The sequence below is a fragment of the Sorghum bicolor genome, chromosome 3, assembly GCF_000003195.3.
Source record: "Sorghum bicolor cultivar BTx623 chromosome 3, Sorghum_bicolor_NCBIv3, whole genome shotgun sequence".
Classification (NCBI taxonomy): Eukaryota; Viridiplantae; Streptophyta; class Magnoliopsida; order Poales; family Poaceae; genus Sorghum; species Sorghum bicolor.
This window is the reverse complement of record NC_012872.2, coordinates 1,237,775-1,259,972: the sequence shown is the minus strand read 5'-3', so window position 1 is coordinate 1,259,972 and position 22,198 is coordinate 1,237,775. Positions and strand designations below refer to the sequence as shown.

The window sequence follows — 22,198 nt, the reverse complement described above, 5'->3', positions numbered from 1 at the left end:
TTGGTCCTGGTGAAAACCTTCACTTTTCTCATACCCTGCTTGTCTCATTTGTTTCCAAATTCTGATCTCAGAGAACATGCTTGTAATGGCCAATAGATGCTGGAGGAATAATGCTTCCAACCTCGATGGGAATACGATCTTCCAATTATTTTGCAGACAGATATAGGACAAGCAATGCCTGGGCAACCTCACTACATCCAGAACCTCACTTGTCAATGCAGACTTTTCAGGATGCTAAAAAAAATGCAGACTTTTCATTGAAAAAATACAAATGAGACTTGGGCCTTGTTTAGTTCACCCTGAAAACCAAAAAGTTTTCAAGATTCCTCGTCACATCGAATCTTGTAACACATGCATGAAACATTAAATATAAACGAAAACAAAAACTAATTACACAGTTTAGCTGTAAATCACGAGACGAATCTTTTGATCTTAGTTAGTCTATGATTGGATAATATTTGTCATAAACAAACGAAAGTGCTACAGTACCGAAAACTTTTCACTTTTCGGAACTAAACAAGGCCTTGGAGACCAGGATGGGAACATTCATACAGTGGAGTGGATGGAGGTGTAATGAGACTGAGAGTAGGAAGGTGGCATGGCAACTATATGGGTGAAAAGAGATGACTGGATGACAGTGGCACAAGCAGTGGTGACTAGAGAACTAGAGGCAGTGGATTGGAAAGCATGGCAATGGTCCTTCATTAGTAGTGATTTATTATTGTATATATGATCGATCAATGTGCCTGACTATCCGTATTTTAAAAAATTACTATGTAAGCTCTACATCACCGCATCACGAGACTGTGCAACGAATACATACAGCAACTAAAAGCTCATACTAAAAATTAATTCGCATTATTCTACCGAATTAATTTGCAGCGCTATGCACTTTCTATGGATGTCGTCATGATCCAGAACTGACATCCATCACTCAATGCTACATTTGCGTTGCAAAAACTGAAAAAGGAAAGAAATATATAGCATGGAAAAGAAAGAATAAAAGGATTTTGAGTTCATCACTAAATTAATACTACTCTATGCAGCACACAAATGCTTAATGCGAGCAATTAGAATTAAGGGGCAACGCCACCATGAGGCATGAAGCAGCAGGCACCGAACAAGCAACCACGCCGCCGGAACCATTGCTTGCTAAGCGCGGCCGTCGCCGTGAGCCTGCGGTCCGGGTTGCTGTCCAGCAGCCCTTTCAAGACCTTGAAGCCAGCCGGAGACAGCACCTGCTGCTCCGGCCGCAACTCCTTCAACTTCCTCTTCAGGCAGCCGCGCTCCCGGCAGCCCGTCCTCCGAAGTCTCGCCGCCTTTTCGCGCGACGGCACCCGCTCCAGCCCCGGCCACTTGACAATGCCCTCGGTGCCGACCACGTGCATCATCTCGTTGAAGACGTCTCTGTCCTTTTCCAGCGTGCCGCCGAAGAAAGGCAAGCCGTTGCCGGCGACGAGCTCAGCCATGATGCAGCCGAGCGACCATGTGTCGACCCGGCTGTCGTAGTCCTTGGATCCAAGGAAGAGCTCCGGCGCGCGGTACGGGCTGGAGGACGCCACCATCCCGGAGTCGTCCTTCTCCGCCGCCTGCATGGCCGCCGGCTCCGACATGCCAAAGCCACATATCTTGTACACCATCCTGCCGCTCGCCATGTCCACCATCACGTTCTCTGGGACGATGTCCCTGTGCACGACGCCCGCCATGTGCGCGTGCCTCGCGCCGGCGAGGAGCTGCTCCATGACGTCGCGCACCTCGTCCTCGTCGAACGGCTGGCCGTTGACGAGCCGGACGTCCATGTACTCGCGCAGGTTCATGGGGCCAGCGTACTCCGTGACGACGACGAAGCAGTCGCCGTCGCCGTCGGCGTACGTGGCCAGGAGCTGGACCACGGAAGGGTGGCCACGGCACGCCGCGAGGGACATGACCTCCCGCTCGAAGTACGGGAGCGGGGTCGCCACGAAGCGGTCGTCGTCGTCGTCGGTCCTCCCCGAGAGCCGCTTCACGGCGACGAAGCGCTCCGACACGCGGTCCCAGGCCTTGTACACGTCGCCGAACATGCCTTGGCCAAGCTTCTCCCGGCGCTCGTACCGCTCCGCCACGGCCGGCAGCCAGGGGACAGCAGGGGACAACGCAAGCGCCGCCGCCGCCGCATTGTTCTTCTCCTCGGGCGGCTCCGGATCCTCCAGCTCCAGCTCCGAGACGGCGGCCATGGATCGCTGACTCGATGTGGCTCAAAATCGACCGATCGGTTGCGATATATATAACCCCCTCCGATCCCGATCCCGATCCGGATCCGATCCTGTACGTGCTCCGATTCCGAACCGACGACGACGAGGAACTGGGTAGAAGAACGCCGAGGCCGAAGAGAAACTAGTAGAAGTCTAAGAATGGGCTGACCCAGAATAGTGGGCCGGCCCAATACGTCACACGAATCCGGGCCCGTTCGCGGAAGCGGACCACCAGACTTGGGACGTTGGAGAGCTCTATCTCTATCCACTCGCAACGGCCGAGAGAAAGCGGAGGTCCGTCCGCTCACTCCCGCCACGCCCCGCAACCACCACCGCGGCCGCGGCGCCATGGCCTCCGTCGCCGCCGCCGCCTCCTCCTGCACCTGCTCCAGCTCAGCCGTACTCTCCTCCTCCTCATCAACCATACTCTCCGCAAACACAAGGACGCCTCGCCCGCTGCCGCACCGCGCCAGGCTACCGCTGCGGCCGGGACACTCGGTACGCCTCCCGCGCGCGGTCCCGCCAGACCCGCCCAGGCCTCCTTGGTTTCGACTGACTGCCGCCGACCACCTGCCGCGAATCGTGTCTGCAGGTGCTGAGGTGTCTCCCGAAATGCGACTCGGGGAAGCCGGTCGGAGAACGCGCTGGGTTGTTGTCGGCGGCTCGGAAGGCGGCCCGGCCAGGGGGTCAGGGAGGGTCGTCCAGGCCCGCGCAGTTCGACGCGTCGTCGTGCGGAATCGCGCTCGCGACGGTGGTGGGGGTGATAATGCTCCACGCCCACGGGTCGCAGCAGGCGCTCGCCGCCACGCAGTTCTCCGGCCTGCAGCCGGCTGACGTGCTCGGGGATCTCGGGGACATCAGTACAGGTTTTGCTTCAGTTACGACAACTGCCTCCGCTCTTTGATTGATTTTCAAGCTCATATATATTTTTGTGTACAGTTACCTGCAAATTGATTGTTGTATTCAGATACGTTTCCTTTTATGCGAATTGATTGGTCGTTAATCTTTCTATCCACTTTTGTTCTGAATTATTTCAGGCTTTCCTGTTGATCTTCTTTTCTGAGCTAGGGGACCGGACATTCTTTATTGCGGTAAGTTAACTAGTGTTCGCTGCACAAACACAGTCAGATTGTTCTGACGCATCAGATGTTCTTACGATTATGAACAGTTTGATTGCTTAAACCTTATGTTAACTAAGTCTGAAGAGTGTAGACTATAAACTGAAAACATCTTGTCAACTCGACACTGGACATTCAATTTGTACCTGATGAATGCAACTGGTACCTTGCCGAAATAAAATGCAGATTACAGCAGGGTTAGCTGCCTGTACCTCTGCTTGCATGCCAGAACAGCAAGAGGCTACTGCAGGAATGAAGAATCACATCGGTAACCTCTTAGATTCATTGGGACAAGTGATAGCAGGAGAATCGAGCGGATGTATTCTGTTGGATGTGAGGAGGTCTTATGGAGGATAATTATAGGTTCAGGGTGTGTTACAGAAGTATTAGTGGAAGATGAAGGGCCGAATGGCTGCCGAATAAATTGATTTATATAGATTTGCTTGTTTGTATCTGCAATGGCAACTGAAACCACCAAAGGAGTTGAAGCGGCACAGACGCGGTGAGGACAGAGGACAACAGATGGCCAATATAAGATGATTGTTTAAAATTTTAAGATCATGTGGTTTTGTGAAAGAAGGGAAAACTAGTATAATGCCCCTTACTGGGTTCTAGTTATATAGGATACATAAATTTTAGGACCTCTAGCCAGATGTGCTGCACAGAAATGGGTATTGTGTTAGTGAATGCTGTAAATGTCATGAAAGAAATATTTTCTATTTCTGAAATATGTTTGTTTCGTGCAAATTGCCTTGCTTCACATCTATACCATACAATATATTTTCAGTAATATATACTAAAATGAGTCATTGATAAATGCTGCAGTTGCATGTGTTTGATAGGCACTGTTAGCGGCTAGAAGTTCTGGAGCAGTCATTTTTCTTGGCACATTTGGAGCTCTTGCGTAAGTACTTTCATGCTTCTTGCATTCTATATTTCATCTTCAATACTGTCGCAGCCTTTATGTGCTTCTAGCTTCATAATTGAAGTTCCCAGAATGTCTGGCATTACATAGAGTTCTTTTCTGGTGATTATCAGGGTAATGACTGTTATATCTGTAGTTCTTGGTCGAGCATTTCACTATGTTGATGGCATCATCCCATTCGGGTAATTATCTTAATTGTGCAAGTAGAGTTTCTATTTATTCAAAAAAAAAGTAGAGTTTCTAGTGGGTGCTATCATTTATCCAATGTCTTGTTGCATGCAGCTTTGGTGGTACTGATTTCCCAGTTGATGACATTGCTGCAGCATGTCTCTTGGTAAGGATTATGCATATTTGTTACACAAACAAATTGAAAATGTGCTTGAATTTTGTAAAGGAATGTGTGGCTTTTACTCTTGAATTCTTGTGTGAAGTTAAACTTTATTATTCATGCCCAACTTTAACGGATTCAGGTTTATTATGGGGTTACTACATTACTTGATGCAGCTTCAGGTGATGATGAAAAGATCAATGAGGAGCAAGAGGAGGTAGGACTTTAAACTGTGCCAAGAACATCATTTTAGTTTTCTTGTTTAATCCTGCACCGTTCGAGAAAAAAATTTCTTGTGCTTGAACATACTTATCTCCTCTATAAAACTATGTTGAACCATTGTAGGCTGAGCTAGCAGTATCGAAATTTTCGGGAAACGGTGCTGGGGTCATGTCTGCCGCTGGTACTATCGCTAGCACATTCGTGTTGGTTTTTGTCGCTGAATGGGGTGATAAATCATTCTTTTCCACAATTGGTACATCTCCTAACTCTGCCTTATAAATGGTCAGATTTTCATGAGCATAATTAACATGACACTACTTTCCAATACCTTGGCAGCACTTGCGGCAGCTTCATCCCCTCTGGGTGTCATTGCAGGATCACTTGCTGGTCATGCCGTTGCAACATTGGTAAGATAAGCATAGTAATAGAGAGTTGAGAGTTGAAACCAGAGAAGTGAAGTCAAACTTTTGCACTGCAAACAACATTGGTTTGCAGGAACACTCATTGACTAACATACTTGAGCAATGAGCATAATAGTATTGCGATGGAGCAGACAATCTTTTCGCACATTCGCCATTGGTTAGTTCATTGGTCTGTTTTTGCCTCAGTATTTGTTTGTTTCAAGAGTCTTCTCTAATTGTTGGGAATTAGGAAGCTTGCCACTCTGCACTGACTTGGCTCCATTGAATTATCTGTTGTTGATTGAGTACAAGGAGCAGATGTGTCATTTCATACCAATCAGTTATTGTGCCGCAATTTTTTATATTTCCCTCTTTGGTTTTCTAAAAAAAAAATGAGATTAACACATTTCTTCCAACAGATTGCAGTTCTTGGTGGCTCTTTGCTGGGAACATTCCTGTCTGAAAAGGTAAATTAGGAAACTAATTGTACCATAGCAACTGAAATTTCCTATCTTACAGTATTTGACCACTGCAAACTTTAATACATCAAATTTGTAAGTTGCCTTTCCCCGTGTTTGTCAGTTTGATCCATCACAAGTGTTTAGGCAGTTAACCGTGTAATAGAAAGGGAATCCTTTTTCCATCCATTAAACAAATTACATACTTTAGTGTAGAAAAAACTGTTGGCTTGCTAATAAAATCTTTGATAAATTTTGTGGACCATTCATTTCATAAAGTTTGTCTACATAATTTCACTGAAACAAAACATTGCCCTGTGCAGATTATAGCATACATTGGAGGGAGCCTGTTCTTGGCCTTTGCTGCAATTACCATAGTTGAGATAGTTACTTGAAAAGGAGTTCCAGCTTCCATAATTCATCAAATAAAAGGTATTGATCTTTTGTCAGGGCAATGAAAAATCAGCTTAGCTGATCATAATGATAGTACATTGATGTGTTATCAAACGTGATTGTCCACAGGAACTTCATTGTTTGCATGGGAAGTCCTAGGTTTGCATAGAGTGATTTGTTGCTGGTGATGAGAATTCTGCATTTTTATCCAAGAACAATCTTTTGAAACACTTCAGTCAGAGGTTGGGTGGAAGATGAAACTAGGTGGGAAACTATGAAACCCATGTAGCTTTTGAATTTCCTCTTACATTATTTACAAGTATATGGATCTAAGCATTGTAAAGGCAAATGATGAACCTTATGGAACTATTTTAGGATTTAGCATTCATGAGAACTTAATTATTTAATAGGCTTGCAAGATAGACTTACTGATTCAGAGTACGTTCTCAGATTTTGAACTTATTTGGTTTGATTCTCCTATCCGTGGAGTACGCTATAGGAGTTGTCAGGCTAACTGATGTTCACATTAAAGTTAATTAATGAGGCCATATGTGTTTAGTTGATAATAGCACTTTGCACTTCTGTCAAATCATGTCAATCTGGCACTTTCTCGGGTAGGAGTCATCCTCATGCAACAATACAGTTCGATTGGTGCTATTGACCCTGTTGGCGTGCCTACCTCCTCTGAATTGTTTTGCCTTGATGTACTTATGAGATCTTCCGTGATGTGTACAAATGGATCATTCGTTTTCTCGCCCGTGCCCTTTACACAAACGTTTCTTGGGGTTATTTGCTAGCAGTTCTGTTCTACCCTAATTAATAAGAACTTAGATCTCTAAAGGTTATTTGCTGGCAGTTTTGTTCAACCCTAATTAATAAGAACTCTTATCTTTAACCATAATGGACTCTTGGAATTAAAGAATGATTCAGCCATTCAGGAAACCGGGCTCAACCTTCCAAGAAAATTTTCTATTTCAGATTCCTATATCCCTTTTGATTTACTTTTTTTTCGAAAAGGGAATTATGGAGATAATGAACCTGAAATTACATCTAAAGTTGATAATGGTGTTAATTTAAAATTGCATAGAGTTAATAAATCAAAATGGATATTAGTGTCGTAACAAAAAAAGAGCTTATTAATTATCCGGCAGGCTATGCAGGGTTATGTGGTTTTTGCCACGCTGCCTAACAACCAGCTATAGTCATCATATCATCTTGGTTGGCATATATAGCAGCACTGGAAACAGTCAGATCTTATTGCATTTCAGCTTTCCTTAAAGTGAAATTGAAATGTCCAATAATCGTTCAAATGGAGTGGTATGGTAGTATAAGGTTCTGAAATTTCTGGGTACACTTAACATATATGTAAGTAAAATAATGACAAAACTGGTTCTCTTCAACAATTTTGTGCTTTATATACTTGCATTGCATGTGGTTCTAGTGATCTGCTTAGTTTCACAACATCCGAAGAACATGAGCTGCATCTCCATTCTTCGGGTTTCCTTTGTATATGGTCATGGTTGCCTCGTCGACGTCAACCAAAACAGTGCATAGAGTGTACAATGTCGGACCTGAAAAGCAGTTCCCAGGGTGCTAACAATCAGTTTGTGCATGATGCAACAACCAATGCTCATCAGAACACATGGAAAAAAAAATTGTTGAACAGATTGAGAATCACCTGTCATATAGATTGGGTACTTCTCATCAGCTGTATCTCCCAGCAGCGAAAGCGCCGTCTCTTTGGAGTCCACTGAGCACTGCGCAGCTCTCTTCTCCCTGCTCATGGAGTTCTCATCCTGCACCTTCTCGACGCAATAATGCCAGTTCGTCAGTCATCGATCTGTCAGAATCAATTCAATGGCTTGGACGACGGTCTCCGTACCTGCTTCACTTGGAGATGCCGGTACATGTTGGCGTGGAAGAACGGCACGGCGCCGGCCTCACGGACGGCGAACCGGTTCCCGGAGGCGGTCTCGACGTTGACGATCCTCCGGCCTCTGACGTCCATCAGGTTGTAGCTGTGGCCGACTGAGACGGTCGGTGAACAGACCCTCTGTGCCATGATCAATGGTGGCTTTTATTACTGCTGAAAAAAGAGCTAGTGACATGGAGTTCGGTCGTCGTGCGTGTGGTAGCTACGTACGCGCATTGCATCCTCGAGGTTCTTCGCTTCTAGCAGGTCTCGGGACACGAAGTTCCTGGCAATGGCGCCCGCGACGATCTCGTCGTTCACCGGAGGAACCGAGTCGAGCGTGAAGGCCTGAGAGACGGGCGGGTGTTCCAAACTCCTCGGTTTGGATGGAATGGAATAGAATCTGATTGATGTGGAAAAATGGAAATTCAGAATGCAGTGAGCTTACCACTCCGTTGGTGTTGAACCCGAAGGCGCAGCTCGGGAGCTCGCCGGCGTAGGTGTAGGCGGTGAAGGACGCGCCGTCCGGCAGCGTAGCCCGCACAAGGTACGTGTGGCCGAGCAGCGCGACGTTCCCGTCCTCGTTGTGCGCGGCGATCGCCGTGGAGTCGCTGACGATGAGGACGTCGGAGCAGTCGCCGTCGGCCTCCGCCTCCTCTTCTTCCCGGGCGCGATCACCTCCCTCCTCCTCCTTCGGGATGAACGGCAGGACCTCCTTCCTGAAGTTGACCAGGATGACCTGTTTGGACAGCCGGAAGCAAGAGACGAGACCACGACGAAGTTTAGTCAGCGGCAGGACGCCGGCGGCGGCGGACAGACACAGAGAGACCGCGATCGATGGCAACGGCGTGCGTCGCTGTACGTACGTGGAGGAGCGGGACGCCGCTGCCGTCGGCGGTGCCCACCAGCTCGTCCCAGTACCGTGGGTACCTCTCCCTGTTGGCGGACTGGAGCGCGGCGAGGAGTGGCTGCGCCTCCGCCGTCGACGCGAACGGCAGCAGCTGCTCCCGGAGCACGAGGTCCTGCCGCATCCGGCTCCTGATGACCTCGGCGAACCGCCGGCCCACGGCGAGGCCCAGCGCGTACCCGTCCGCGCAGCGGCCGGCGTCGAAGGCGTCCAGCTCGCCACCGGCGCCCATGTCTCGAACGGCTTTGCGCGTTGCTGATGCTGCTGCGGTGCCGTGCCTTATCTCCAAGCGCGCTGGTGAAACGGGCCGGGCTGGAATGTGTCCCGATTTTTAGCCCACCGAGGCACCGATCAAAATAACCCATCCGGCCCAGTATATTAGAGCCTCCCAACCTACTTGGCCCACCAGGATGAGAATGGACCGGATCGACGACCCATGGGTAGAGAGAAGCTGGCCTCAAAGTCTAAAATGGGCGGATAGGACACAAATATACTCTATGTACCGTGTAATACAGCGTATTCTATAAATTTTAAGAAAAAATTAAGAGACTGTATAAAAAACACATATATTCTATTTTATTTCCTAATTAGATGCTATTATCAACGTGATTAATGGTAATTGGTTGATAAATGAAAAGTATTTAATGCAAAACTGAGTTTTGTCCTTCATGATGCAATTGAATGCTAGAATACACTGTATTATAGGACAGAGGGAGTATTTACTAGACAGATAAGATTCTCAATTGTCAGGTAATGACTTTCTTATTTTGTTTGTCTTCTTTGTTTTTTCCAAAAAAATTAAAAATGAAAAAGTTGGTCATAACTTGTAAGCATGTTTGTGTTTGAAAGTAGATCGAGGAATACCATATTTCGAAAAGTGACGATAGACAAAATTAAAATCATGGTTTACTTGTGAACTTATTTAGTTTGATGATGCATTGCTAATAGCCTTCATGCAAAAATTGAGGATGAACGAAAGTGTGTACTAGGAGAAACAAAAAGACAAACCAATGATATAATTGTCGGGTGCACTCTTTACCTCGATTTGCAGTCTGCATCATTCATCCTAATTTTCTTTTTTTAATCTCCTTGTGGAATTTTGCATGAAGATCGATGTTTTCATCATCTATTCATTCATATTTTTGGGTAAAATTTTCAAGCACTTTTTGATGTTTTTTTTTTAATTGGAGTATGGGAGCACCTAAGGGCATGGGGACAAGGATATGTTCTTGTGCTTTATTCATGACCTATGATACCAATTTTTTTTTATGTCGCCTCATGCTACCAACTGGGCCAGAGAAGCCATACCCTTTAGGTGAGGGTTAGCTTGTGGCCCGTAAAATTGATCTTGAGCCACTAGAGTCGGTTAATGTGGTTGGTCCATCCCCCGGACATCTTTATTATTAATAAAATAACGTCAGGGCAAAAGACCTAGTTTGCCCTTTAGCACCTTCCCGTTCCTCCTCAAAGTAGATTTGTAGACAATCCACAAATTGTGTCTCTAATTTACCTTATTTTTCAGTTATGTGTTAAAAAACAGGCATTTTTTTTTGCATAAATGTGTCCAAAGTATAGGTAGTAGAATTCTTAATGGTTCGATGTCCCTCTAGTGTTTATTCTACATTTTATCAGCTCAACGTCTTTGGACCCACAACGGGCAGTGATCATGCTTGCCGTATGTGTTTGGTTTACCTAATGGCTAAATCTCTTCGGCAAAATATTGAGAGTTAGTTCTAGTGTTTCTGGCTAGAAACGTGTTTCACCACGTCTAATTTTGCATTGATTCTAACGATTCTAGTAAGAATTGGAACCATTCCGGCTTGCCAAATAGGGTGTAAGAGCATCCCCAACCATTTTGCATAAATAGTTCGTTTGGCAAATAAGGGAGTTTGCCAAGTCCCAAATAAATATGGTAAAGATGAAAAGAGGCAATCCCTAATGGTTTGTCATTAATCACTTTGACAAATCTGACGGTGGGAGGAGGGAGTAGTCACGCGAGGGACGCGATGCTTAGCACGGAGGGGCTTGTCATATATGGGAGTCCTTCCCCTTTATTTGTCAAGTTAACAAAATTGCAAAGCCCAGTTACCAAACCGTTGAATAGATATTTTTTTAGATTTTTTTTTGCAAATACATAAATGCAAAGCTTATTTGTCAAACGGTTGGGGATGCTCTAAGAGCAGGTACAATAATGTGATAGCAAAGTAGCCCATAGGGAAAATATTGTGGAGGTGGAGGTAGTCCATATAGCAGTCTATAACAAAATATACTCATAGTCCTATAGACTACCGATAAGCAATAAAGAAATGTTATTTTCTCTCTCTCTATGCTCTTTCTCTCTCTTGTCATGATATATGAGATAGTTGGAAAGAATAATTTTTAATCTTTAATGAAACCCACTTTATGAACTACTTTGTTGACTGAACATTGTGAGCAAATAGTAGTAACTATGAACTATTTATGTAGGCCCTATGTATATGGACTATGATTCATATGCATTGCGGTTGCTCTAAGATCACATAAGTTTCAACAGGAACCCAAAATCTTCTTCATGAATATTTTAAAGGTTGAGAGGAAGGGGTTGCCCGGCCCCTACTGGTCAATATATATTTATATTTATACATCAAGGTACAGAAAATAAGTATAAGGTACAAAATCATGAAACAAAGAAATATTTTCTATATTTTTAGAGAAAAGAAAAACATTAAGCCACAGCCCACAGTCAGCCACACCACTGCAAAACCAAATCTCAGGCGCCATTGTTCTCTCTCTCCTCGGTAAAACAAGATGAGTAGCACTTAAAACTGAAAGACCCAAAGACCAAAGTACAAAATCCTAATAAAGAAAAAGGGTACTCCAGCACTGGTTCATCGGGAAAGGGAGCCCATGCACCTTGGAATTTGGAGGCGCCCACATCTGAAGCCAGTTTTTTAGTGCATCCAATGGGGTTTAAAGGTGTTTTAAGATTGTAAAGATAAGGAGTTCAAGGTTGCAGACACGAGGTGGGAATTGGTGCATGCAGGCCTCCACATGCACAGCTCTGTGAGTTCCAATCCCCTCCCCACCTCCCCTGCCACTGCCAGCCTCGCTGTCTGCTACTGCCTTTGACAACTTTAGGGTTAGGGTTTCACACACACCTTGACAAATGCCAGTCCATTTCTCTCTCTTCCCCGGCGGGTCTTGTGTAGAGTCTTCTACTAATTGTTGACAAGTTGCAGGCAACCACCGAAACCATCCATGGAGTCTAGAAGGGGGTGGTGTTCAGAAATGAGTGTGTGAGAAGAACAAGAATGGCCGCAGCGAACTGTGACTCTGTGAGTGCGTGCAGTGGCCTTAATTTGAAGCACGCAGAAAGCATGAGTGAGAAGAATGGCAAGTGTGCAGGGAACTGGGCGGCTGCCATGGCTCTCAGGTTCCAGAGTCCGGCCAGGGAACTGCTGCAAATAGCACTACCAAATGAGGCTCCGGGCCCTGCTGTATATGTGACTTGCAGGTTCTTCATTGTTATTCGTCGATCTTTTTATAGAACACTGATAAGTGTCGCTAGCTTGTACACATTGAAATGTCGCTCTCGGCTCTCTGTTTCAAACTGCAAGCACATCAAACTACTACAGAGACACTCATGTCTGCACTGTCGCACAATGCATTAGTTAGTTAATTTTCTTGAAGTATCTTAGTGTGATGATAAATCACTCAAGCAGGCGACGACATGGGCATTCGCTGAGTACAGTAGTTGACATTACTATCAGAAATTTTATTCCAAAACAAATTGGAGCTAGAGAACACTTGGAACCTGTCGTTGGTCCGAGAAATATACTAATTCAAGCTAGCAATCCCCTACCTATTTCTTCAGACATTGCCCTTAACAACAGTCCCCGGCCGAGAATAATAAACTAATTAATGACCATAAGCACACATGCTATAAAACAAAGTGAGTTGAACGGTAGGTTTAATTGTGTGTAGTCGATGCAAAAATACATTTTTATTGATGCAAATGTGGTGAACGAAGAACAAAAAAAATTCCACTTCACAGTTTTGCTTTTTTATTTATTACCTATATGATGTTTGAACAACGGGCATGTTTCAGGAGCTGGACTGCTCAAAGTTTTAATTAAAACAGAATACATCCGCAAGCATCACAGAATATATATAATGTGTGCAAGGAAAAAGGTGTCTTTTGGTGACATAAGCTCCAATGAAATGCACCCTAGCTTTGTTGATCTCCAATTTTCTGGTAATTAACAAGCTGTTAAGTAACAATATGCCTTGATGTTCAACTCAAACAGGTGCACATGCTTGTTATCAGAAACACCCAGTGGCTTGTACTGTAACATGCATGTGATGGATCCCATATAGCATGTGTGTTATTGATGCTACCGTAACATACAGCAATGAGGGGTTCTTGAGAGCATTATATTTCTATTATCTAAATTCAAAATAGCATAAATTAGAGTATGCCTGTCATAAGAATTAATTTAGAACATCACACCTTATGGGACAACACTCGAGCGAGAGGTGGCAAGAATACTGACTAGCTAGATGAGACCAAAAGATGCTACACACAAGTATACACAATTTATACAGCGACAATTAGAAGTAATAATAACCCAAATCTAATGATAATTACTAATTAATAAAAAAAGTCTATCATTTTAAACAGTTCTATTGAGAAACAACATACTGAATATCACAAAAGATATACTTATCAAAGAAATACATATGATGATATATACCAGCAATAGTACAAGTAGAACCCTCTTTGACTAGACATTATTGTTACCCAGTTTTTAGAGATTGGCATTTGGCACACTTTTTCAAGATTCACACAGAGATACCAAATATCAAGTCTATTGTTCTGAAACAATTGGCTTGGTCAATCACTAGCAGTTAAACACTTACAGACAGGAAGCAATTAATACAGTCTCGCAGCAGTATTCAGAAAATACTAGGGGTCGTTCTAGCTAATAATTTCTCTTCATATCTTGCAACTTGCAACGGGTGAAAAAACAGTCACTTGCGTGCCAATGAAAAAGAAAGGACACCCCTTTTCAAATCACAGGAAAAATTGTAGGCCGGCACGCAGGCTCGCATACTTTCGCAGACCAAATGCTGTGGTGAACACATGTGGAAAAGACATGCTAATGCAAGACGCAAAACACAAGTGGATCACAAAATCATAAACACTAGCACCATGATAAATCACAAATCTCAAGGGAAGGGACAGATACAAGTGCCTAAACGCAGCCTTGCTCTTCTCTTATCGGGGACATCTATCAGGAAAAAAAGAAACACATTGGAAACCTGATGAGATTCAGTCCAAGTGGCCGGCCGGTGGCCATGATGCTCCAAATAAAAGCAAGGAGTAGCATCACACAGCTGCTATATATGCTAGCACACGTCGAATCACTAGCTACTAGTTGCATGCAAAGTTCCAAAGCAAACAGGGAGATCGAAAGACGTTTCGCTGTTGCACGACACGAACCGAAAGATGTGTTATTATGTGATTCCACACACAGATTCCCACACACCCAGAAAAGCTAGCATCGTGTTCAGTCCTAGTCCACAACAGTGCACACCACCTTCTTCCACAGATCACACAAAGACACAGCAGAAACCTGCAGAGACGATGCATGGATGTATGGATCCGATCCTGTGTCCTGTAGGAGTAAGATCTACACACAGCAAATTGAAGTCTTTTCTTCAGAAACAGGGATCTCTTTTTGGAAGAGAACAATATATAGATTCAGCGAGCAGATCAAGGATTTATAGCTAGTATATATATCTATATCAAAAGGGCAAGGAAAGTACAAAAAGCTTTGGATCTCCATTATATATAACTGCTACATAACAACCAGAGAAGAACAGTAAGCACGCACATGATAAAATTAAAATAGGCCGTATAGTTTGGCAGCTGCTGCATATGTATGCATAAGATGCCAAATAAATATATAAGACAACAATTAAGCAGCTCAAGCAAAAAGACAGATCAAGAGTTCAAGACAGCAGGTCGGAAAATAAATACAGATCATGAAGTAAAACCCTGAGATATGATCGACGAAGCTGCGCCATGGGTAAAGTAAACAATTAAGGAGGGGAGGAGGGAGCACCCTTCAGTCCAAGCAAAGATGGTGCGAGATCGAAGCTTTTACCTCCCGCTTCATTCACTCATCTGCAAAGCTAGCTCGTTTCCATGGCCGTTTGCTTGGCATGTGGGTGAATGAGTCGGCAGCTAATTCGACCCTAGCACCGCCCCTGAGTGGACTGAAGGACGCTCTCTTCCATCCGGCCATATCACAACCATGGCGGCAGAAGGCAGACTAACAGCAAATTAAATCAAAAGAGAGAGGGAGAACAAACATGCACATGATGCACGGCTGCGCTAGCTAGTGGTGCATGATCTGATGGGCGCCCTCATGGCGTGTTTGGTTTCTCCCCTGGATCTTGCGAAGAAGATGGCAAATGGATTTTCGATGGTTGCAAGGAGCGAGCGAGAAAGGTATGTAGACGGCAAGGCACTGGACAAGGCCATTAAATAGAGCCAAGTTGTGACATCACAACACACAGCAAGCATTATAAGATGCGTATTTGTAGTTAAATAATGCTTGTAGTGTACTGGTAGCACTACAGTATGAGAAGTGGGCAACCTTGTGTCGTTTCCTAGCGCTCCCTTTGCTCGTAAGCAAGAGGAGAGGAGACACAGGGCCAGACAAAGGGGCCCAAAGGCCAAACCCTAACAGGGGATGACACTACGGCTCAAAATAATGCACTGATAGTGTGGTAGGCCGGTTCTTCGGTGTCAAGTCTAGTGCCATGATTGCTACCGGTTTATTAATTATGTTGCTTTGGATGGTTAACTGATTACAGCAGGTTTTCTTGTTTGAGGCCGAAATGTGGATGTGCAATGCAAGGCCAAGCAACATTAATTTCAGCGATATCTATATCTATACCTAATAATAAAGAGGAAAAAATTCAGTCCAATTTTTTATCCATCCTTTTTTTTTTATCTATCTTCCTCTAATTACCGGATAGTAGAGAGTTTTTCTGTCTAGATTTATATATAAATCCATGCTCAACATAGTTAAAAACAGTTTACGTCGGACGATGGATGGTCGACACAGAGTTCAAATTCCAAAACGTATTGAATCATGTCTTCCTTATCAAAACTTACGAGTCATGTTCGTACAAGTTAGATTTTAATATTAAAATATTAAAGAGAGTCCAGGTTCTAATATAAAATATTAAAGAGAGTCTAATTCTTTTTTAGCTCTTTCGTACCTATCCGAGAGGTTATCGTTTTTTTTTCTCCACTGGCTTCTAAAAAATTCCTGTTCCGATTAGATCAACTTTTGTTTTGCCAAACCTCTCTTGTCCACTCCTATGGTTTATTGTTTTTAAAAAATAAATAATGTTTATCCTATCCTATTCTTTTTAAAGTTTTCTTGTGTTTTCTTCGATTCCGTCTACTGACCACAAACTAACTCCTGTCCGAGGAATTCATTCCGAAGAAGTACTGTTTTTCTGTTTTTTCCCTTTTTGTTTAAAATTTTCCTATATGCATTTTTGTTTTTCTTTTTTCAATTTACATTCCAGTGGTTTTTCGTTCATCATTTCCTTTTTATTTCATTTTTTCTCGTGTCTTTTCTTTCCTTTTTTTTTTAATTTTTAATTTTCTATTTCTTGAAACCGTATATCAATAGGTGGATCTAAGCAATTTTAAGCTGGGTTAAGCTTGAACTGAGCAAAAAAAAAAAAAGCTCAACTATTTTAGATCGAAATATCCCGTCCATGATCATCCAACTGGATAAACCAAGGTTATTTTTTCGGGCCGAGCTTGAATCGGGCCCAACCGCCCAAGGCTAGGCGGTCTGCCCCTGCAGTTAATAGTGTAAAATAGCTTAAAATAAATGTTTCGGGCTGAGATTAGGTTGAGAATAAATTTTCCGGATAGCGGGATTTACGTCTAGGCCCTGTCCAGTAGCTCACGAAGAGACTATATTGTCTCTAATTGTTAGGAGTAGAGATTTTGATGAAAAAATACGCTTCAACAGCTTCTTTATCTGGCTATCTAATTATAGCCATTTTCTATTATGGATTTTTCAAAAAATGGCTCGCTAGAGTGTACACAATATAAAAAAATTGTTAGAGAGTGAGAAAATATAAATAATTTTTATGCAAATAACTCTTTAAATGATAATTTAAAGAGTGAGTTTTAGAAAGACTATTGAAGATGCTCTAAGATATATTGGAATAGATGGCACGATTGTTAAATAAAAATTTGGAACGTAGATAGCTGGGGTGAGTGGGTGCCCGTACATATTTGCTAATATATATAAATAATAAAGCCAGAATCTGTATTATACAATATTATTATAAATTGTTTTTTTAGTATTGACTGACTGCTCAAGATCGGATCTTGTGTGTAATGATGGGAAAAGGATAATCTATCTATCCGTGGGAGAGTGAAAGGATCGACGTGACATCTGGAGTGAGGAGTAACACAAAAAAAAACTTACAATTAGGCCTTGTTTAATTCAAAAAAATTAGCAAAATTTTTCAAATTCTTCATCATATAGATGCGGTACATGCATGAAGCATTAAATATAGATAAAACAATACTCCCTCCGTCCACGAAAGAATCAATTCCTAGAATCCGTGTCAGTCAAATTTTTTAAAGTTTGACTAACTTTATAGAAAAGAGTAACAACATCTATAATATAAAATGCACGTTATATGAAAATATATTCTATGATGAATCTAATAATACTAATTTGATACTATAAATCTTAGCATTTTTTTCTAGAAATTTGGTCAAAGTTTAAAAAGATTGACTTAGGACAACTCTAGAAATTGACTCTTTCGTGGATGGAGGGAGTAATTAATTACACGGTTTGTCTGTAATTTACGAGACTAATTTTTTGAGTTTAGCTAATTTATGATTGGACAATATTTGTTAAATACAAACGAAAGTGCTATCGTGCTCATTTTGCCAAAATTTTTGAAACTAAACGCGGCTATTTTAACAAAGTGTTTGTATAGAAATTGCAGAAACCGTGAACGGCCGATTTGGACTAAATCCGGGACAAAAAAAAAAGGATTTGTTTCTCAAGTGCAGGCCCGCCACTTAGGCCCAGAGGTCGTGAGCTACTGTCAAAGATGAAACTCTAGCCGGTTCTCTTTCAACTACTTTCCTCGTATTCGCTAAATGATTCTCTCTTTTGCAGAGGAAAGATCACAACCCTCACAAATTGTTCTATGGTGCTCCACATGTTTGGGTGCTCACCGAAGACACATGTGTTTGGATTGCAGGTTGAGCCGGGATATATCTCGGATTTAACCTAGCTGCTCTTTGGTTTGGAGGATGGTGAACCTAGGTCTAAGCAGTAAAGAATATACTCCCTAGATGCGGGTTCTCTAGATATCACCAAATATAGGGACCGAGCGGGTTGAACTGGGACAGAGGTGCGAGGGCGTGGGGAAGTGCGAGGTGTGGGGCGTAGCCGCTGGGGCAGGGCACGGTCACTGGTGTAACAAGTTCGGAGTAGCCTCCTGAGCTATGAGGGTCGGTGCGGTATGCGGTCGCCAGTGCAGGCACGACCGTCAGGGTAGGGCGCGGTCAGTCTGGAGTAGCCTCCAGCTCATATAGCCATGGTGGCGCGAAGGGAGCTTCGACGAGCGGGGTAGACGCAATGGCGCGGGAATGCCCTCGTCGGCGCGAGGAGATTCTCACTTTCTAAGGAGTCAATCACATGCCTGACAAAATATATAAAACTACTAATATTATATTGCTTAATAAGTACCATTTGATAAATAATGAAATATATTTTAATAATAACAAACCTATTTAATAAGATATAAATATTGAAAGTATTTAAACTTAACAAAATTTGAGTTAGTCCAAACGTAGGACAACTTTAGCTTTTTGAAACGGATGGGAGTATCGATCATTGTATTGAGAAGTTTAGCAAAAGTGGAAGGACATTCTATATGTACCTATTTTGATTAAAAATGAATGACTAAAAAAGGTGCAAATTAATATAAGTAATTTTCATTAGTTGTAGATAAACAGTTAATGCTTACATGTCTTCAATGATTCTAGCCTAATAAGCCATTGGCATAAACTCGATCAGGATCAGCAAAATTGACTTAAATAAAAACTTAAAAGAGCTACGGTCCAAAATCCAGAGAGCTATTGTTGCCCTTGCTGTGGCGGCCTTTGAGCATCTACTATATTTTTTTCTCTTCTACTTTAAGCCTTGTTTAGTTCGCAAAAATTTTCAAGATTTCTCGTCGTATCGAATCTTTAGCCGTATGCATGGAGCATTAAATATAGACGAAAATAAAAACTAACTGCACAGTTTATCTGTAATTTATGAGATGAATCTTTTGAGCCTAGTTACTCCGTGTTTGGACAATGTTTGTGAAATAAAAACGAAATGCTATACTAGCCAAAAACAAAAAATTTTGCGAACTAAACAAGACCTCATTAGAAAACATGAGTTGTGAATGATAGAGCTCCGGATCATTTTTTTCAAAAAAAAAGAAAAAGAAAAAGAAAAAGAAAGAATACTAATAAGGACAGTCTCAATGCAGGTTTCATTAGAGTTTTATACACATTAAATATGCTGATGTGGCACTCTATTAATAAAGAAAGAGATGATAAGAGTTTTATTAGAGTAGAGAGAGTTTTATAGAAATAAAACTTTTATGCATTGTTTTCAAAATATAGATATATTGTAAACTGAGTCACGAAACTTCTCCAAAAATGGTCTAAAGATAGCATGCACAAGGGAGTGCTCCAGGTACCAACCGAGCAACCGCGCTACCGGGCAACACGTCCAATCCTACAGCTAGCCAAAGTAGGAGTACTACCCTAAATAAAGCTTCCCTCCCATTCGCATCTTGTACTCTCTTCTTATTTATTCTAGAGGTCAAATAATTCGAAATCTGATTAAAAATATATAAAATATTACTAATATTTTTTTCTAAAAAATATAAAATATATTTTTATAATCACTAAAAAATTAATGAAAGCTCATTTTAGGAAATTTAGCCAAAGTTAAGCTAATTTAGCGTGTACGAATCTTATAGTCTTTCTTCTTCTTCTTTTTGACTGAGGGAGTAGTGCGTGAGTGGAGTGCACCGAACCAACCAACAAAACACGACGGCCCACCAACCATGGGTCCATAGCTAGCTCCTTGGAAATCTTGTCCCTCCCGTACCCCCAAAGGCCCAAACACTCAGCTCAGCTCACCCATCATTCAGCTAGCTAGCCTCTCGCCGGCCGGCCGCGACGACGTGCCGCCATGTGCGTGAACAGGAGCTTTTCGCCATGGGTTTTTCTACGGAGCAGTGATGATGAAGCCATTGGCGATGCCGCGCGCTGTGCATGTGGCCATTGCTTTGCCGCGTTGCCAGAGCCTTGCCGGCCCACAGGCCACGGCTGCAGGTCTGGCCGGCGACCCTGCCCACAGGCCAGGCCGGCGACTCGGCGGTCAGGCTGTTGGGGAGCTGAGGAGACGGCTGAAATGACGGGCGACGTGAGAGCTCAGACTCGCCGCAGCGCCGTACTGTACTGGCGACCGCATCGGGTAACAGTGCTGCCGCGTACGACGGCAGACTCGTGAATGGCAGCGGCCAGCGGCGCCGCGCGTTCCCGCCCGGCGGCCGGGCCGGCGTGCGGTTGGTGTACCGTGTACGTGAGCCCTGCGCCCGTGCCTCCCGGCGGGCGGCCCCCGCGCCTGCCATTGCCAGCAGCCCATGCATGAGATGAACAGTGAGGCCACACGGTGTGCCCCTGCTAGCCCATGAATAGCATGGGTGCTGATGCCAGGTTTCTAGAGCAGATTAAAACCAGATTTGGCTTATGCTGATGCTTAGGCCAGTTTTAATGAGATTTCATTGAAATTTCATGGATATGAAATATGCTGATGTGGTATTTTATTAATAAAAAGAGATGTGATAATAAGAGTTTTAGGGCACTTACAATGCAAGACTCTATCGCAGAGTCCAAGATAATTAATTACATACTATTTTATGTTATTTTGTTGATGTGACAACATATTTATTAAAGAAAAATATAGAAAAAAATAAGACTCTAAGTCTTAGGGCACTCACAATGCAGACTCTATCATAGAGTCTAAAGTTATTTATTACCTCAAACAATGTGGACTTAGAGTCTAAATAAGACTTGAAGTCTTATTTTTTTCTACCTCTTTCTTCAATAAATATGTTGCCACATCAGCAAAATACTATAAATAATATATAATTAATTATCTTGGACTCTGTGATAGAGTCTTGCATTGTGAGTGCCCTTATTTAGACTCTAAGTCCACATTGTTCGAGGTAATAAATGACTTTAGACTCTATGATAGAGTCTGCATTGCGAGTGCCCTTATGAGAGTAGAGAGAGTTTCACGGGGATAAAATTCTTCTGCATAGATTTATTGAAAACTAAGTCATAAAACCTGCGCTGAGAATGGCTTTATGCTAAAATATTGAGACAGAAAACAATGGTTCGCTAAAAATACTGTGCTAAAGTATTGCAGCAGAATAGAACTATTAAAGGGGCAAATGTGATTTGGACACATGTCTCCACGTGCAATCAAACGATCACAAACTAGGCTTTGAGTTGGAAATTAAACGACATTGCACCAAATAGCTCTACCTTTCATTTTCTAGGTGGGGGTGTTTGGTTGTCCTCCTAAACTTTATCGTCCGTCACATTCCAAACATGTATAGAATACTAAATATAGATTATTTATGAAACTAAAAACATAGCTGGAGAGTAATTTGAGAGACAAATCTTTTAAGTCTAGTTAGTCCATGATTGGATACTAATTATCAAATAAGATGAAATTGCTACAGTACATGTTAAACTTTACCATCCAAACCAAACAACCCCTTAAGGTTGGACAACCATCTTCAATTAGGGCCTTGTTTAGTTGTAGAGGAAAAAATTTTGGGTATCATATTGGATGTTTTGTAGGATGTTAAAAGGGGTGTTTGGATTCTAATAAAAAAACTAATTACATAACTCGGTTGGAAACTGCGAGACGAATTTATTAAGCCTAATTAATCTATCATTAGCACATGTAGGTTACTGTAGCACTTAAGGTTAATCATGGACTAACTAGGTTTAAAAGATTCGTCTTGTGATTTTCAACTAAACTGTGTAAATAGTTTTTTATGTATATTTAATACTTTATGTATGCGTCTAAACATTCAATGCATGTGATGGGTGAAATTTTTTTGGATTGGAAACTGAACAAGGCCTAAGTCTTTAGTTTCCTCTAAAATTAAAAAA

At 42.7% G+C, this 22,198-nt stretch overlaps 3 protein-coding genes across 6 annotated transcripts; 1 reads left to right on the top strand and 2 right to left on the bottom strand.

Annotated features, from left to right (window-relative positions):
- On the bottom strand, nucleotides 1,077–2,213 carry LOC8081383 (putative cyclin-dependent kinase F-2). Its single transcript, XM_002454875.1, has one exon. The coding sequence runs from the start codon at nucleotides 2,211–2,213 to the stop codon at nucleotides 1,077–1,079; it is 1,137 nt and encodes a 378-aa protein (XP_002454920.1).
- Nucleotides 2,487–6,634, top strand: LOC8079487 (GDT1-like protein 1, chloroplastic). 3 transcript variants are annotated; one of them, XR_002450800.1, is made up of 12 exons: nucleotides 2,487–2,729; nucleotides 2,824–3,108; nucleotides 3,269–3,322; nucleotides 4,192–4,253; nucleotides 4,388–4,456; nucleotides 4,557–4,608; nucleotides 4,745–4,819; nucleotides 4,948–5,077; nucleotides 5,161–5,403; nucleotides 5,645–5,692; nucleotides 6,007–6,115; nucleotides 6,206–6,634. XR_002450800.1 is itself a non-coding variant. In XM_002457063.2 (12 exons), the coding sequence occupies exons 1-11, from the start codon at nucleotides 2,580–2,582 to the stop codon at nucleotides 6,076–6,078; spliced, it is 1,068 nt and encodes a 355-aa protein (XP_002457108.2). In that variant the 5' UTR covers nucleotides 2,488–2,579; the 3' UTR covers nucleotides 6,079–6,115; nucleotides 6,206–6,634. The 3 variants fall into 3 exon arrangements, 1 of the variants encoding a protein (XP_002457108.2); XR_002450799.1 differs by lacking the exon at nucleotides 6,206–6,634 and having other exon boundaries at nucleotides 5,161–5,231; nucleotides 5,320–5,403; nucleotides 6,007–6,099; XM_002457063.2 differs by having other exon boundaries at nucleotides 2,488–2,729; nucleotides 5,161–5,231.
- On the bottom strand, nucleotides 7,306–9,165 carry LOC8079486. 2 transcript variants are annotated; one of them, XM_021457510.1, is made up of 6 exons: nucleotides 8,855–9,165; nucleotides 8,437–8,727; nucleotides 8,220–8,336; nucleotides 7,959–8,129; nucleotides 7,755–7,872; nucleotides 7,306–7,647 (listed from the first exon to the last, which is right to left on the bottom strand). In XM_021457510.1, the coding sequence occupies exons 1-6, from the start codon at nucleotides 9,125–9,127 to the stop codon at nucleotides 7,532–7,534; spliced, it is 1,086 nt and encodes a 361-aa protein (XP_021313185.1). In that variant the 5' UTR covers nucleotides 9,128–9,165; the 3' UTR covers nucleotides 7,306–7,531. The 2 variants fall into 2 exon arrangements, with proteins under 2 accessions (XP_021313185.1, XP_021313184.1); XM_021457509.1 differs by having other exon boundaries at nucleotides 7,755–7,878; nucleotides 8,855–9,162.